This window comes from Oncorhynchus kisutch, linkage group LG4 (genome assembly GCF_002021735.2).
Source record: "Oncorhynchus kisutch isolate 150728-3 linkage group LG4, Okis_V2, whole genome shotgun sequence".
Classification (NCBI taxonomy): domain Eukaryota; kingdom Metazoa; phylum Chordata; class Actinopteri; order Salmoniformes; family Salmonidae; genus Oncorhynchus; species Oncorhynchus kisutch.
Genome location: NC_034177.2, coordinates 73,955,474 through 73,970,328, shown reverse-complemented (window position 1 = coordinate 73,970,328; position 14,855 = coordinate 73,955,474). Strand labels below are relative to the sequence as shown.

Below are 14,855 nucleotides of genomic sequence, written 5' to 3'. Positions count from 1 at the left end.
TCTCTCCATTACAAAGGGGATGGTCGAATGCATATTCTATGTGTCTTTCAGGTCTCAATGGGCTGCAGATAGACCTCTGGAAAAGAGAAAGGCCTATCTGTGATTTATTCTGCTGTAGACTACATGGTCACTACAGCATGAAAATGCACATGCAACATGCACAGGCAAGGCAGTATTTATGCATAGTAGAATAGGTTGTGAGTAAAAGGTACAGGAGTAATGCGCGCGCACACACACACACACACACACCTAGGATACTAACAGTGAATAAAACGCTATTTAACACATGTGCACAAACAAACACACACACGGCCAACTCAGCATGTATAAAGTACCAACACAGCCACACATACACATGTACACACACTTGCACAAAGTGAACTGGACGGCAGCAGCATCATGCATAGTATACTGCTGGCTGATGTGTTTTCAGACATTTTCATGTCCACTATCATCCCTGTGCCCAAGAAAGGGAAAGTAACTGAACTGAATGACTACTGACCCATAGCACTCACTTCCGTCATCATGAAGTGCTTTGAGAGGTTAGTCAAAGACCAGGTCACCTCCTCCCTCCTCGACACACCCAACCCTCTCCAATTCTCCTACCTCCAACAGATCCACGGATGACGTAATCACCATGGACCTGCACACTAACCTCATCCACCTGGACAAAAGGAATGCATATGTGAGGATGCTGTTCATCGACTACAGCTCTCCATTCAATACCATAGTGCACTCTAAGCGCATCACAAAGCTCAAGGCCCTGGGACTGACCTCCTCCCTATGCCACTGGGTCCTGGACTTCCTGAAGGGCCGCCCCCAGGTGGTGAAGGTAGGTAACATTACCTCCTCGACACAGATTCTCAACACATGGGCCCCACAAGTGTGCGTCCTCAGTACCCTCCTGTAATCCCTGTATACCCACGACTGCGTGGCCTCACACAGTTCCAACTCCATCATTAAGTTAGCTGACTACACAACAGTAGTATGCCTGATTACCAACAACAATGAGACGGCTAAAAGAGAGGAGGTAGGCACCCCTTACGGTGTGGTGCCAGGTAAACAACCTCTCCCTCAACGTCAGCAAAACAAAGGAACTGATTGTGGACTTCAGGAGGAACCAGGCTTGGCACGCCCCCATCCTCATCAACAAGGCCGACATGGAGAAGGTCATAAATGTCAAGTTCCTTGGCGAACACATCTCAGAGGAGCTGAAATGGTCAAATCACACGGACACTGTGGTGAAAAATGCACGACAACGACTCTTCAATCTCAGGAGGCTGAAGAAATGCGGCCTGTCCCAGAGGGCCCTCAGTGTTCTACAGGAGCACTATCGAGAGCATAATGTCAGGCTGCATCACAGCCTGGCATGGTAGCTCCACCACTGCCGATCGTAAGGCTCTACAGAGGCTGGTATGGTATGCTCAGCCGAACGCACCATTGGGTGCACACAGCCTGCCCTCCAAGACATCTACAATACCAGGTGTAGCAGGAAGGCCAAGAAGATAATCAGAGACCTCAGCCAAAATCTAATTTAAATCTAATCGACTCTCACTACAGGCTAACTACTCTTTAACAACAATGCAGTTTGTCATGCAAATCTACACAGCCCCTCGGCAGTGCAGCTCTGTGTATTAGCACACGATGTTATCGTAAACCCTCCATACTATACAATCCACCATCAATGCACAATAAGCAGCCTGACCAAGCCAGTCCCAGAAACATCCAGTATAATTATAGGAATAGTGTTAGACATGGATTAAATGAAAGGGTGAAATGTACACCACGGCTGTGACCTCACTTAGCTGATTGAAGCAGTTCCGTGTCTGCAGGCCTATCAAAGAGCTTATGACGGATTCAAAATAACCATTGGGTAATTAACAGGCCTGGAAAAGATGACATAATCATTCTCCTCACTACACCCAGGAAATAGACATAAAAACACAAACAAATCCATTATGAGGATTTACCTACGGTTATTAAACCACAGGCCGGGACAATAATGGTCAAAGACCAGCTTTCCATCATGTTTAGAGCGTTGTGAATAATGAGTTGTCATAAGTGGGGAATCTAGTGGGGATATTGCATTGGCCACGCCAATACTCTAAAAGCAGCTATCATTTGATCCTTTGGCACGTGTAGTAAAGGAAGGTGAAAGTGAACCTTACAGTTATTGGAGGAGGGTTTTCTAAGTCTATGTGCTTAGAGCAATTCATTTCTTCTTGACTTTTCCCTTGGGAGGAGTTGATGTAAATGGAGTTGCAGTAGTGGGTGTTGGGGGGTATTGGTACAAAGCCCTCAACAAATTACTGCATCTCAACTCGGTGAATAAAATAGACCCTCATCTGCCGCAGAAATAACTAACTAACTTGTCATTGATCTGATTGTTTGTAAATTTGAGTCATGCACAGGGCTCAACCCCTTTTTAGAATTGACCTGAATCTATATCAGTCTTGACGTGAAGGATGTCACCTAACCCAAACCTCATCATCCAGTGATCAACTTCATGCTAATATGGAAGCTCTCATCACCTTAGTCCCTCTAGATCACAGAGAAAGGTATTCTAATGCAACAGCTGTTTTTCCTCTTACCCTCCTACGGATCTTCTCCTTCACTTTTCTTCTTTTCCTCATGCCTACCCTTTTCCTTTCCTAAGCACTCCTCCTTCACATCCGCTCATTCTTATTCTGATCATTGTTCTCTTCACACTTCTGCCCAGCCCTGCCTGTCTCTTCCTCCCTGGCGGTACACTGGCAGGGTCCTTAGTGGCAGTCACAGGGTGAATGTGAACAAAACAGCAAAGCAAAGGTCAACATGACCCTACTGCCACTCAACCATCCACTCATCTCACACACACCACAGTTCCGGGAAGGCTCATCGATCCTGGTGCCTCATCGACCGGTAAGCCCCGAGTTCCAAAACACCCCCAATCAACAATAAATAAATAGCACTGCTAGTGTGGAAATAGTGACTTGGTAAGCTACACTGCTCAAAGAAATAAAGGGAACACTAAAATAACCTATCCTAGATCTGAATGAATGATATATTCTTATTAAATACTTTTTTCTTTACATAGTTGAATGTGCTGACAACAAAATCACACAAAAATTATCAATGGAAATCAAATTTATCAACCCATGGAGGTCTGGATTTGGAGTCACACTCAAAATTAAGTGGAAAACCACACTACAGGCTGATCCAACATTGATGTAATGCCCTTAAAACAAGTCAAAATGAGGCTCAGTAGTGTGTGTGGCCTCCACGTGCCTGTATGCTCTCCCTACAACGCCTGGGCATGCTCCTGATGAGGTGGCAGATGGTCTCCTGAGAGATCTCCTCCCAGACCTGGACTAAAGCATCCGCCAACTCCTGGACAGTCGGTGGTGCAATGTGGCGTTGGTGGATGGAGCGAGACATGATGTCCCAGATGTGCTCAATTGGATTCAGGTCTGGGGAACGGGCGGGCCAGTCCATAGCATCAATGCCTTCCTCTTGCAGGAACTGCTGACACACTCCAGCCACATGAGGTCTAGCATTGTCTTGCATTAGGAGGAACCCAGGGCCAACCGCACCAACATATGGTCTCACAAGGGGTCTGAGGATCTCATCTCGGTACCTAATTGCAATCAGGCTACCTCTGGCGAGCACATGGAGGGCTGTGCGGCCCCCCAAAGAAATGCCACCCCACACCATGACTGACCCACCGCCAAACCGGTCATGCTGGAGGATGTTGCAGGCAGCAGAACGTTCTCCACGGCGTCTCCAGACTCTGTCACGTCTGTCACATGTGCTCAGTGTGAACCTGCTTTCATCTGTGAAGAGCACAGGGCGCCAGTGGCGAATTTGCCAATCTTGGTGTTCTCTGGCAAATTCCAAACGTCCTGCACGGTGTTGGGCTGTAAGCACAACCCCCACCTGTGGACGTCAGGCCCTCATACCACCCTCATGGAGTCTGTTTCTGACCGTTTGAGCAGACACATGCACATTTGTGGCCTGCTCGAGGTCATTTTGCAGGGCTCTGGCAGTGCTCCTCCTTGCACAAAGGCGGAGGTAGCGGTCCTGCTGCTGGGTTGTTGCCCTCCTACGGCCTCCTCCACGTCTCCTGATCTACTGGCCTGTCTCCTGGTAGCGCCTCCATGCTCTGGACACTACGCTGACAGACACAGCAAACCTTCTTGCCACAGCTCGCATTGATGTGCCATCCTGGATGAGCTGCACTAGCTGAGCCACTTGTGTGGGTTGTAGACTCCGTCTCATGCTACCACTAGAGTGAAAGCACCGACTGCATTCAAAAGTGACCAAAACATCAGCCAGGAAGCATAGGAACTGAGAAGTGGTCTGTGGTCACCACCTGCAGAACCACTCCTTTATTGGGGGTGTCTTGCTAATTGCCTGTTGCCTGTCCACCTGTTGTCTATTCCATTTACACAACAGCATGTGAAATTTATTGTCAAAAGTAACTGAATATTGTCAGAAGTGTGATTGACTTGGAGTTACATTGTGTTGTTTAAGTGTTCCCTTTATTTTTTTGAGCAGTGTATAATAATAAATCATCATAGACTAAGCAGCAGGAATGTCCAGTGTAGAACAACCAGTAGGTTCCCGTTGAAAGGTATTTGGGCTCACCATCAATCAGCCTGGATCCCCAGTAGATCTTTGTGTTGTTGTCATATTTTAAGTCTTCTGCATTGATTTGTTTGGCATGCAGCCAGAAATAAAAAATCTGTTGTCTTCTCTTATACTTTCAGAGCTGGGAAATTATCGCCTGCTGTAACAGTAGATGTCCTTTATTAACAGAAAATGGCTTTTTTATTCATGTTTTGATGATAAGCAACGACTCTGAATTAGGACGAGAAAAGAAAACACATTTCTAAATAGAAGTCAACTCACTTTTATCGTGCAAAAATCACTTCAGTATTAACTTAAAGCTAGAATCTGCAGTTTAAACAATGACAAAGCAGTGAACCTGCTTTGGAACCCGCAGTGAACCCGCTTTGGAACCCGCAGTGAACCTGCTTTGGAACCCGCAGTGAACCCGCTTTGGATCCCGCAGTGAACCCGCTTTGGAACCTGCAGTGAACCTGCTTTGGAACCCGCAGTGAACCTGCTTTGGAACCCGCAGTGAACCTGCTTTGGAACCTGCAGTGAACCCGCTTTGGAACCCGCAGTGAACCCGCTTTGGAACTCTGTTTTAGTAAAAAGCTGAGGAATGGGCTTGGAGAGATGTAACCACTCTCAAATTCATAGACAGAGCTATGGATACTATGTCACACCCTGGCCATAGAGAGGCTTTTTATTCTCTATTTTGGTTAGGCCAGAGTGTGACTATGGGTGGGCATTCTATGTCCTTTTTTCTATGTTTTGTATTTCTATGTCTTGGCCTGGTATGGTTCTCAATCAGGGACAGATGTCTATCGTTGTCTCTGATTGAGAACCATACTTAGGTACCCTTTTCCCCCACCTGTTTTGTGGGAAGTTAATTTTGACTTTGTTCAGGGCACATTTGACTTTGTTCAGCCCAAAGCGTCACGGTTTTGGTTTTGTTCTTTGTTTTGTCCCCGTCATTTTTAAATAAAGAAAATTTACGCTTACCATGCTGCACCTTGGTCCAGTCCTTCAGCCAGCCATGACATACTAGGACTGACCATCCATGATATCAAAATGATAGTTTTAACCATGTTTCAAGGCTATAGTATATATACAGAGTGTTTGTTAATATTTACATGCTTTACAAACGCTGGAGTAAAACAAGGTTATATTTTGGGTTCTGATGGGACACGACAGTTGAACTAAGCTCATGAGGCATGTATCAGTTATATTCTTCAAGAATCAATGGGTATTACTATTTGTGCACTTCTGTAACGGAGTAACTATTCTATTCCAAGACCATTGTAAAAGGATGCAGTGGACTAAATGGCTGTAGCAGATCCCTAGCTATTAGGTTAATTTCATGAGGGTTCCATTCTCTTTCACAGTGCATGGAAACATCATTCAATACCACCATCATGGCCTTGGCAAATATATTAGTATCCAGTTCATTAATCATCCACTAACATTTAGTTTGCCTAGCTGAACATTCAGTCCAATTCAATCGAATCAACAATCACTTACAACACCTCTAACAAAAGCTTCAACATAAGCCAATTACTCCTCGTTTAAGTTACCATTATGTTGGGGAGGGGAGGCATGTAAAAGTTTTATAATTGTTCACCACTCTCCTTCTATGCCATTCTGTATGTCTGACAAGGTCGATATTCTCTTTGGCAACTTCTCTAAGCCTTTAATACTGTTGTGTTCTCCTCGGGTTATATACAGCTAACTGCCAAAATAAAGGAAACACTTCCGTAAATGAGGCATACGAAGTATACCGAATAAAAACATAAATGCAACATGCAACAATATCTAAGATTTTACTGAGTTACAGTTCATTTAAGGAAACCACTGCCCAGTCATGTGAACTCCTAATCTATGGAGTTCACATGATTGGGCAGTGGCACAGCCACGGGTGGGCCTAAGAGGGCATAGGCCCACCCACTTGGCAGCCAGGCCCACCCACTGTGGAGCCACGCCTGTGTAGTCAAGCCCATCCAATCAGAATTTGTTTTTCCCTACTAAAGGGCTTTATTACAAATAGAAATACTCCTAGAAAGGCAACGACTAGAAATAGAAATACTAGAAATAGTACTCCACATTTTAAAGTGGCCTTTATTGTATTTTTTTTTTGCTCATGAAACATGGAACTAACACTTTACATGTTGCGTTTATATTTTTGTTCAGTGTATATTGAAAGCCGGTGCTTCCACAAAGGCATAGTTGTTGAGTTAATTAAGCAATTAACATCCCCTCATGCTTAGGGTCATGTATAAAAATGCCCAGTTTCCCATTATTTTTGCTACCATGGCTAGAAGATGTGATCTCAGTGAGTTTGAAATAGGGATATCCGTGGAGCATAGATGGTTTAAAGGGTGTGTGTGTGTGTGTGTGTGTGTGTGTGTGTGTGTGTGTGTGTGTGTGTGTGTGTGTGTGTGCGTGTGTGTGTGTGTGTGTGTGTGTGTGTTTTAAAAATGTTTATCCCAGCCCCCATCCCCACAGGAGGCCTCTTACCAGGCCCGTCATTGTTTGGGTTTGGGTTACAGTTTAGGGTTGCGGCTAGGTGTGTGTGTGTGTCTCAGTCACCAGATCTCAGCCCAATTGAACACTTCTGGGAGATTCTGGAGCAGTGCCGGAGACAGCATTTTTTAACAAAACGCCAAATGATGGAATTAGTCATGGAAGAATGGTGTTGCATCCCTCCAACAGAGTTCTAGACACGACACATTGAAGCTGTTCTGGCTCGTGGAGGCCCAGCACCCTATTAAGACACTTTATGTTGATATTTCCTTTATTTTGGCAGTTACCTGTATGATGTATTGTTATGATGTCAGCTGTTGGGTAACATCATATTTGAACCAAGGGGCCAGGGTTCCGGTCTACAGTAGAAGAACAGTTTTGACTGCTCCTGCAGTTTCGAGTCAATACTGCAGTTTAGCTGGCCCAGAAAGACAATTTCCATTGACGGCCACATAGAAAAGTCAGGTTAGAAAATTCCTAAAAAGACACTTTAGTCATCACCTTTGTGTACATTTTTTGAGATGTTGAATTATTCAAATAATTGTTGCTGAGGTCGATTTCTTCCCCCCATCACTCACAGACGAAGATATTAACGTTTTATATTCATCCAATGTCTGCCATGTTTGTGGATGACATCATCGCTGCTCGCGCTGCTCCCTGTGCGCACTGAGTGCTAGCGCGCATGTGATGTTGGTCCGTATAAACTAGACGCAACCTGGATATAGACGGTGGGCATGAGTAGAGTACCTTGAAAACAACGGTCGGAAATTTTGGATGCAGTCTCCAGTTGGTATTATACCTCAGTGATTTGAACGGCACGACTGACTATGCAAGCTACAGGAGACAAGCACTTTTAGCACTGTGAAGCTGTAGATGTGAATCAACAACATTAAAAAGTGAGACTCAATCTATCCACATTCTAAAGCTGATTATCTGCATCTGAGAAAAGAGATTTAAGTTAATAATCACCAGTCTGAACTTTGACTCAATACTTACATGTAACTAAGAATGCAATAGATACAACAAACTATGCAAACAAGAAAATTGAAAGAATTTTTCAACAGCCTGCAAGTCTTTAACCATGATAAGAATATAAACACCCTCATGCCATCAGAAACCACAAAGCTGAAATGGTGTCCCCAACCCTCCGGTCCTAAGCAATTAGATATAACAGCAAAGCAATCGATACAAAAAAATATTCTGCCGGGTCACTTACCTTCCTGCACTGCTTGAAATGGGTTGTTAGCCTCAATAGATTTTACAGAGTGGGTGATTTTTTCACTTTGTAGAATGTCGTCGTTGAGACTTAGGTCAGAAATGGCAAGTTGGAAAATTTCGTCATCCCTTCCAGCGTTTTCCTCAAATATGGCACCTGTTGGAGCAAAATAAATCAATATAGGCTCACTTATTTTGTGGGAAAATAAACTGTGAACTGTGCCCATGTTTTTTTCATTCACCAACAGGTTTACTCGATCCAGCAGAGTATCTATCCATTTTTAAATTATGGTGCAGTTTACACTGAACCACCTTATCGATTGCTCTTTGTGGTATATGCGCTATTTGGATGCCTAAATAAATATTATTAATGCTACATATTTACTGTAGGCATAGTGGCTAACCTTGTCAAAAGATCTTGATAATCACTCTAGCGCATGTGCAAAACAAATACCTTTCCAGACATGGATCTTTGGTTAGGTCTTTTGCCTATTTATTAGCAGCAAAGATCAATCATAGAACAGTGGAGTGCGGCAGAGTCACAAGCTCTGGCTGTGTAGTAGCCTACAGATGTGGAAACTGTCAATGGGATTTATTTCACATATGGACCTGTGAGTAGGCAGGGCAAACCCGTTTTTGGTGATTTCTGCTATATAATCAAAATAAATCAATCACAGCATGTTTTTGGACTCATTCAGCAGTTTTTACCTGATTAAGTACAATACCATTGGAAATGTATGTTGAAAGTTTAATTTATATTCCTAAAACTGCAGTTGAACATGATTCTGTCACTGCTTCTTGCAAACATTTTGATAAGTAGCCCAATGTCAAAACACAGTTTTAAAGTGTCCAAATCAATAACCAATATGCAGAAACAGTTCATGATGTATTGAAAACCTAAACATAAAATGCACTATCTACAGAACACATGCATGTGCAACAATTGTAATCATATTGCTTGTATTTGTACAAGGGGCATATGCACCGTTTTTACATCACTGGTTAGAGGACAACCTACAGAACACAGTCAGCTATGTTTTAGGATGTTGCATTTTGATGCAGGGGTCACCAAAACAGAAAGAGAGATGCAACACTGTTTTGTCAATCACTCCTATCGATTATCGCATTGAAATCAATTAACCGAGAGGGGGGAGATAAGGTGCACGTCCTGTTAAAACTAACACACCTAAAAAAAAACACAGAATCTGGGAATAATGTGTACATCATTGTTTAGAGGACAATTTGTAGAAGACAGCTAGCTACAGTTTGGAGTGTTGCATTTTGATTGAAGTGGGTCACCAACACGATAAGTGTAATGCAACACTTTTAGATTTATATTTTGGAAAGTCAGATGAAGATTCCGGGATACTGCCATCACACAAACCACTTTTTATGTTAGTTAACTTTAATGAATCTTGACACAGCAGGGCCGGACTACTACCACCCCCCCAAAAAGGTTTTTGGTGTTGCCAGTTTAAAGCTAATTTTGTGCAATTCTACACATTTTGCCAGCAGCATACCACCCTGCATATCACTGCTGACTTGCTTCTGAAGCTAAGCAGGGTTGGTCTTGGTCAGTTCCTGGATGGGAGACCAGATCGTAAGAGTTAACCCTGGTGTCCTGGCTAAATTCCCAATCTGGCCCTCAAACCATCACGGTCACCTAATAATCCCCAGTTTACAATTGGCTCATTCATCCCCTGTAACTATTCCCCAGGTCGTTGCTGCAAATGAGAATGTGTTCTCAGTCAACTTACCTGGTAAAAAATAATGGATAAATATAAAAATTATATGATATCTGGGGTCTAACCCCCTCCTGCCCTGAGGCATGTTCCCTGCTGTAATCTGGCCCTGCCAGGTGGTATTGGATATCAGCAGTGAAAAATGTTGGTTGCTATTTAAGTGATAGTTTGACTGTCAAATATGTGACCCCCAAAAATGTTCATGCCATTTGAGAGTTAGAAAATGAACCCAGCCTGTGACAAAATCAATAGTACCAAACCAAAGATATTGATCTGTTTAAAGCAATTGATAGTCATAGTGATGACTATAAACTTTTATACTGATATCGCCAATCTGAGGTAAGAATTGTGTGCAATTCCACTAAATTTTATGGGGTGGAAATGCAAGCTTGTGTACTGTAAGGTAGTAATACAAACTGTCCACATTAGGGAAATTAGCGCAACATAAAATAATGCTATATTGCAAAATAATTCAACATGTCATTTTAAGATGATGGTATATGTTGCCCACTCAAAAACGATTTAAACAATTACATATGTCAGTGCCTTTAAAAAGTATTCATACCCTTGACAATTTCACATTTTGTTGTGTTACAGCCTGAATTCAAAATGTATTAAATATACGTTTTTCTCACCAGTCTACACACGATACCCTATAATGACAAAGTGAAAACATGTTCTTAGTCATTTTTCTAAATTTATTGAAGATGAAATGCAGAAATATCTTATTTACATAAGTATTCACACCCCTGAGTCAATCCATGTTAGAATCACTGCCAGTGAAGGTGATTCTAACATGGATTGACTCAGGGGTGTGAATACTTATGTATTCACTTATGATTACAGCTGTGAGTCTTTCTGGGTAAGTCTCTAAGAGCTTTGCACACCTGGATTGTAGAATATGTTTTCATTTTACATTTCTTCAAGCTCTGTCAAGTTGGTTGTTAATAATTGCTAGACAGCCATTTCCAAGTTGTGTCATATTTCAAGCAGAAATAAGTCAAAATAAGTCAAAAATTTTCCACTCAGGAACATTCAATGTCTTCTTGGTAAGCAACTCCAGTGTATATTTGGCCTTGTGTTTTAGGTTATTGTCCTGCTGAAAGGTGAATTTGTCTCCCAGTGTCTGTTGGAAAACAGACTGAACCAGGCTTTCCTATAAGATTTTGCCTCTGATTTTCCTGTTTCTTATCCTGAACAAATCTCCATAATCCCTGCCGATGACAAGCATACCCATAACATGATGCAGCCACCACCATGCTTGAAAATATGAAGAGTGGTACTCAGTGATGGGTGGTGTTGGATTTGCCCCAAACATAACGCATTGTATTTAGGACATTAAGTACATTTCTTTGCCACAATGTTGTTGATCCATCCCTGAGCGTTTTCCTTCCTCTCCAGCAACCAAGTTAGGAAAGAAGCCTGTATCTTTGTAGTAACTGGGTGTATTGATACACCATCCAAAGTGTAATTAATAGCTTCACCATGCTCAATGCTGCTTTTTTAAAACCTATTTACAATACATGTAGTTGCCCTTCTCTGTGAGACATTGGTAAACCTGCCTGGTCTTTGTGGTTGAATCTGTATTTGATATTCACTGCTCGACTGAGGGACCTTACAGATAATTGTATGTGTGGGATACAGAGATGAGGTAGTCCTAAAAAAAATCATGTTAAACACTATTATTGTACACAGAGTGAGTCCATGCAACTTATTATGTGACTTATTACGCAAATATGTACTCCTGAACTTATCTAGGCTTTCCAAAACAAAAGGGGTTGAATACTTATTGACCCAAGACATTTCAGCATTTTCCTAAATTTCTAAAAAATATAATTCCACTTTGACATTGTGGAGTATTGTGTGTAGGCCAGTGACACATCTCATATTTGAATGTAGGCTGTAACACAACAAAATGTGGAAAAAGTCAAGGCTCTGAATACTTTCTGAAGGCACTGTATTGCTCACTAATTTAACCATTTAGAGTTTAAAAATAGACTAGAACCTACATAGTGTCTGCAGCAGCCTAAACACTTGACGGCCCTAGTGAGAGCAATAATGCCTCGCTATTTTGTGCGACACACAATACATTTCACGACTTGGAAAGCGACAGTAAAGCGACTCAATTCACGTCCTATTGAACTGAGAGCAGAAGCGTGTTGTTTAGGAAAACATAGATATCTCTATGGAGGAGAATCTCAAGATGAAAAATGTACCTGTGGTTGACCACTATAGTTGCGTGTCAGTTGCAACTCTGGCTGATGTCTATTGAGGCCAGTGTATGGAGGTATCGCTGTAGTACAGTGGGTTACATACACACTAGTGTCTCTGAGTGAAATATTATGGGAAACCTACCAAAGAAAGTGATGCTTAGTGGCATGGTATATTCGGACAATGAAGGCACATTTAAGCAATTTAAGCCATTTACTGCGCGAGTGTAGCTTCGGTTAAGCTCCCTAGCACTATCTTTGAGAGAGCAAGATTGACAGCGAGAGAGAGAAAGAGACAGACGGACACAGACACACACTCACACATTAATCAAAGCGAGATAACCCAATAGCCACATCTAGAGACATCCCCACTTGAGATCAACCACAGATATTCCCAGAAACCAAGTGTTGCATAATACAGTAAAAAGTGGGATGATTAATTGTATTATCTGGGTCATCCGAGTTATCGGGGTTATTAGGGTCTATTAATATTAAAACCACACCGCAATTTCCCTGGAGAATGACCCAGAGGAGAGAGCGAGAGCACTTGCTGCTCCTATTTGGTAAGCAGTGCAATGTGAAATAATACATTATATGTAGGCCTATATACCGTATGGTAAGTACAAAGTAAAAGACACATTTAGGGTATGCAGCAGTAGCCTAATATTATACAAATGTGTAATAAACTCGTGTTTCGTCTTGTTCTTGAAAGGTGGTGCAACTACGCAACAGCATTATGATCAGTGTTGAGAATATGCCTATATGTTGAGAATATGCATATCCATTACTCTTGTAAAGAAATAGACTACCATATATTTGCACGCGTGTGTGTGTTTGAGTGAGCGAGCGAGAGAGAGAGAGGGAGAGGGGGGGGGGGGGGCTATGGAAGGTGTGGGATTTATCGTCGAGGTCGGGCATATCAATTCCATTTCAAACCAGGTTTTTCAAATGATTTAACTAGTGGTACTAAAGGCTATACTTCAGTTTAGCATGTATGCATGTATTTTGTGGAGATCGGGCATCAATGTAAATCCCGCAATCTATCTTTAACATTCTGTATCATCATGAGTTTATTCTGTCTCCACAATACAATGACAACTCGTGCTTTTTAGGTGCTGGAAAACTGGCAGATCAAACATCAAGCATATGTTGGCAGAAAAGCTCCCTCGAGGTTTAGGCTACACAATCCAATGTAATGACAGTATTGCATCTTTCACAATGAAAACCGATTGACAACCCATCTGTAATGCTATTGATATTGCGATCACGTTCCATTAAAAGTTAAGGCTTGTGGTCTGATTTAGGAGGGGGAGGGCATAACAATCCGTGAACCGCTCAAGTGACATTGATTCCTCAAAAGCTGATGGGGGGAAAAGGCACTGCTACTGGTGAAAATAAATGCAATTTCTTTGCTAAATGATTGACATTTAAGAAATCGATCCACTCTATTCACTTGTTAGCTAGACTTTCTCTGATAGCCTAAAAAAAAATGACGCCGGCGAATGTTTACATTTCCTACACCAAGATGGAAATAGGGTTATGTTCAGGAGACTATACCTTAAGTTAACATTGACTGGATCCAAACTTTCAGTTTACATCTGACGCAGTCAAACTAGATTATTTATTCCGCAAAACATCCCTGAGGCTGCCCTTCACGCGTTACAGTTACGTGCTTCGCATGCATTTGTCTCTGCTACACAGTGATGGTTCTAGATGTTTCTGCAGCACGTCTCACTAAAACCCGCGCATAGCTGTCCAGGGTCCTTACCAATATGAATGATGGAGTCCGCTCCGGCAGAATTGCATTGCAATATCCAGAGGGAAAGGCAGATCAACAGCAACTCCATTTCTGGCTTTTATCGAAGCAGCTCATCCAATTATGCAGACTTCCTCGGCTGTTCGACAATCCAATGGGTCACCACAAACAATGTCCAAAAACGATACAAATCACAACTGTCATTCAGAAGCCTCCAAATGAAGGAAACACTAAAGAAAAACTCAAAACTATATTTATAACAAGGGAAATAACTGTTTTAAACGGAAAGTGAGGGGGAAATAAGGGAAGAAAGGTTGGGAACCCCGTGGTTGTATTCAAAGACAGCTACTGAGCCCGCCGTTCCGTCTCTTGCTCTCGCTTTCTCCAGCGCTCACTGTGTCTAAAAGCATGGCAAGCTGCAAAAATGCGGAGGGACACCCCCCTGTAATCACAGAGAGAGAGAAAGAGAGAGAGACACTCACATACACACAGACTGAATCGTTAAATCGCTTGTTCGCCCGACCCACGTGACTGCAGACTTCACTTCTCCGTGCTGTCCGGAGAAGCCGGGTAAAATGGAATTTGTTCTAGCCGGAGAGAGACGCGGGCAGAGCGCAATGTTTTTAGAGTAGCCTACCTTGAGGCTGATAGACAACTATGCAGTGTATGCTTGGATGAAGGCTACTAAATAATTGCAAACACTGAATATAGTCTTATTTATTGCGGTAGGCCTACATGATATACATTGGTAGTCTGATCGAAAACTAGATTAGGCTATATGGTTCTGCCCCTGCTTGCCAAAATGCATTATGATTTACAAGT

General features: G+C 42.5%; 1 protein-coding gene across 1 annotated transcript in view; it reads right to left on the bottom strand.

The window, feature by feature from the left end:
- LOC109888803 (glutamate receptor ionotropic, delta-1) overlaps nt 1-14,435 on the bottom strand; it is a 339,173-nt gene extending 324,738 nt beyond the window's left edge. The window contains exons 1-2 of the mRNA XM_031823618.1: nt 14,046-14,435; nt 8,327-8,482 (exon numbers count right to left, since the gene is read on the bottom strand). Of these exons, the coding sequence (XP_031679478.1) occupies nt 8,327-8,482; nt 14,046-14,124 (235 nt within the window). The 5' untranslated portion in view covers nt 14,125-14,435. The remainder of the gene's footprint in view (nt 1-8,326; nt 8,483-14,045) is intronic.
- Between the last annotated feature and the right edge of the window lie 420 nt (nt 14,436-14,855).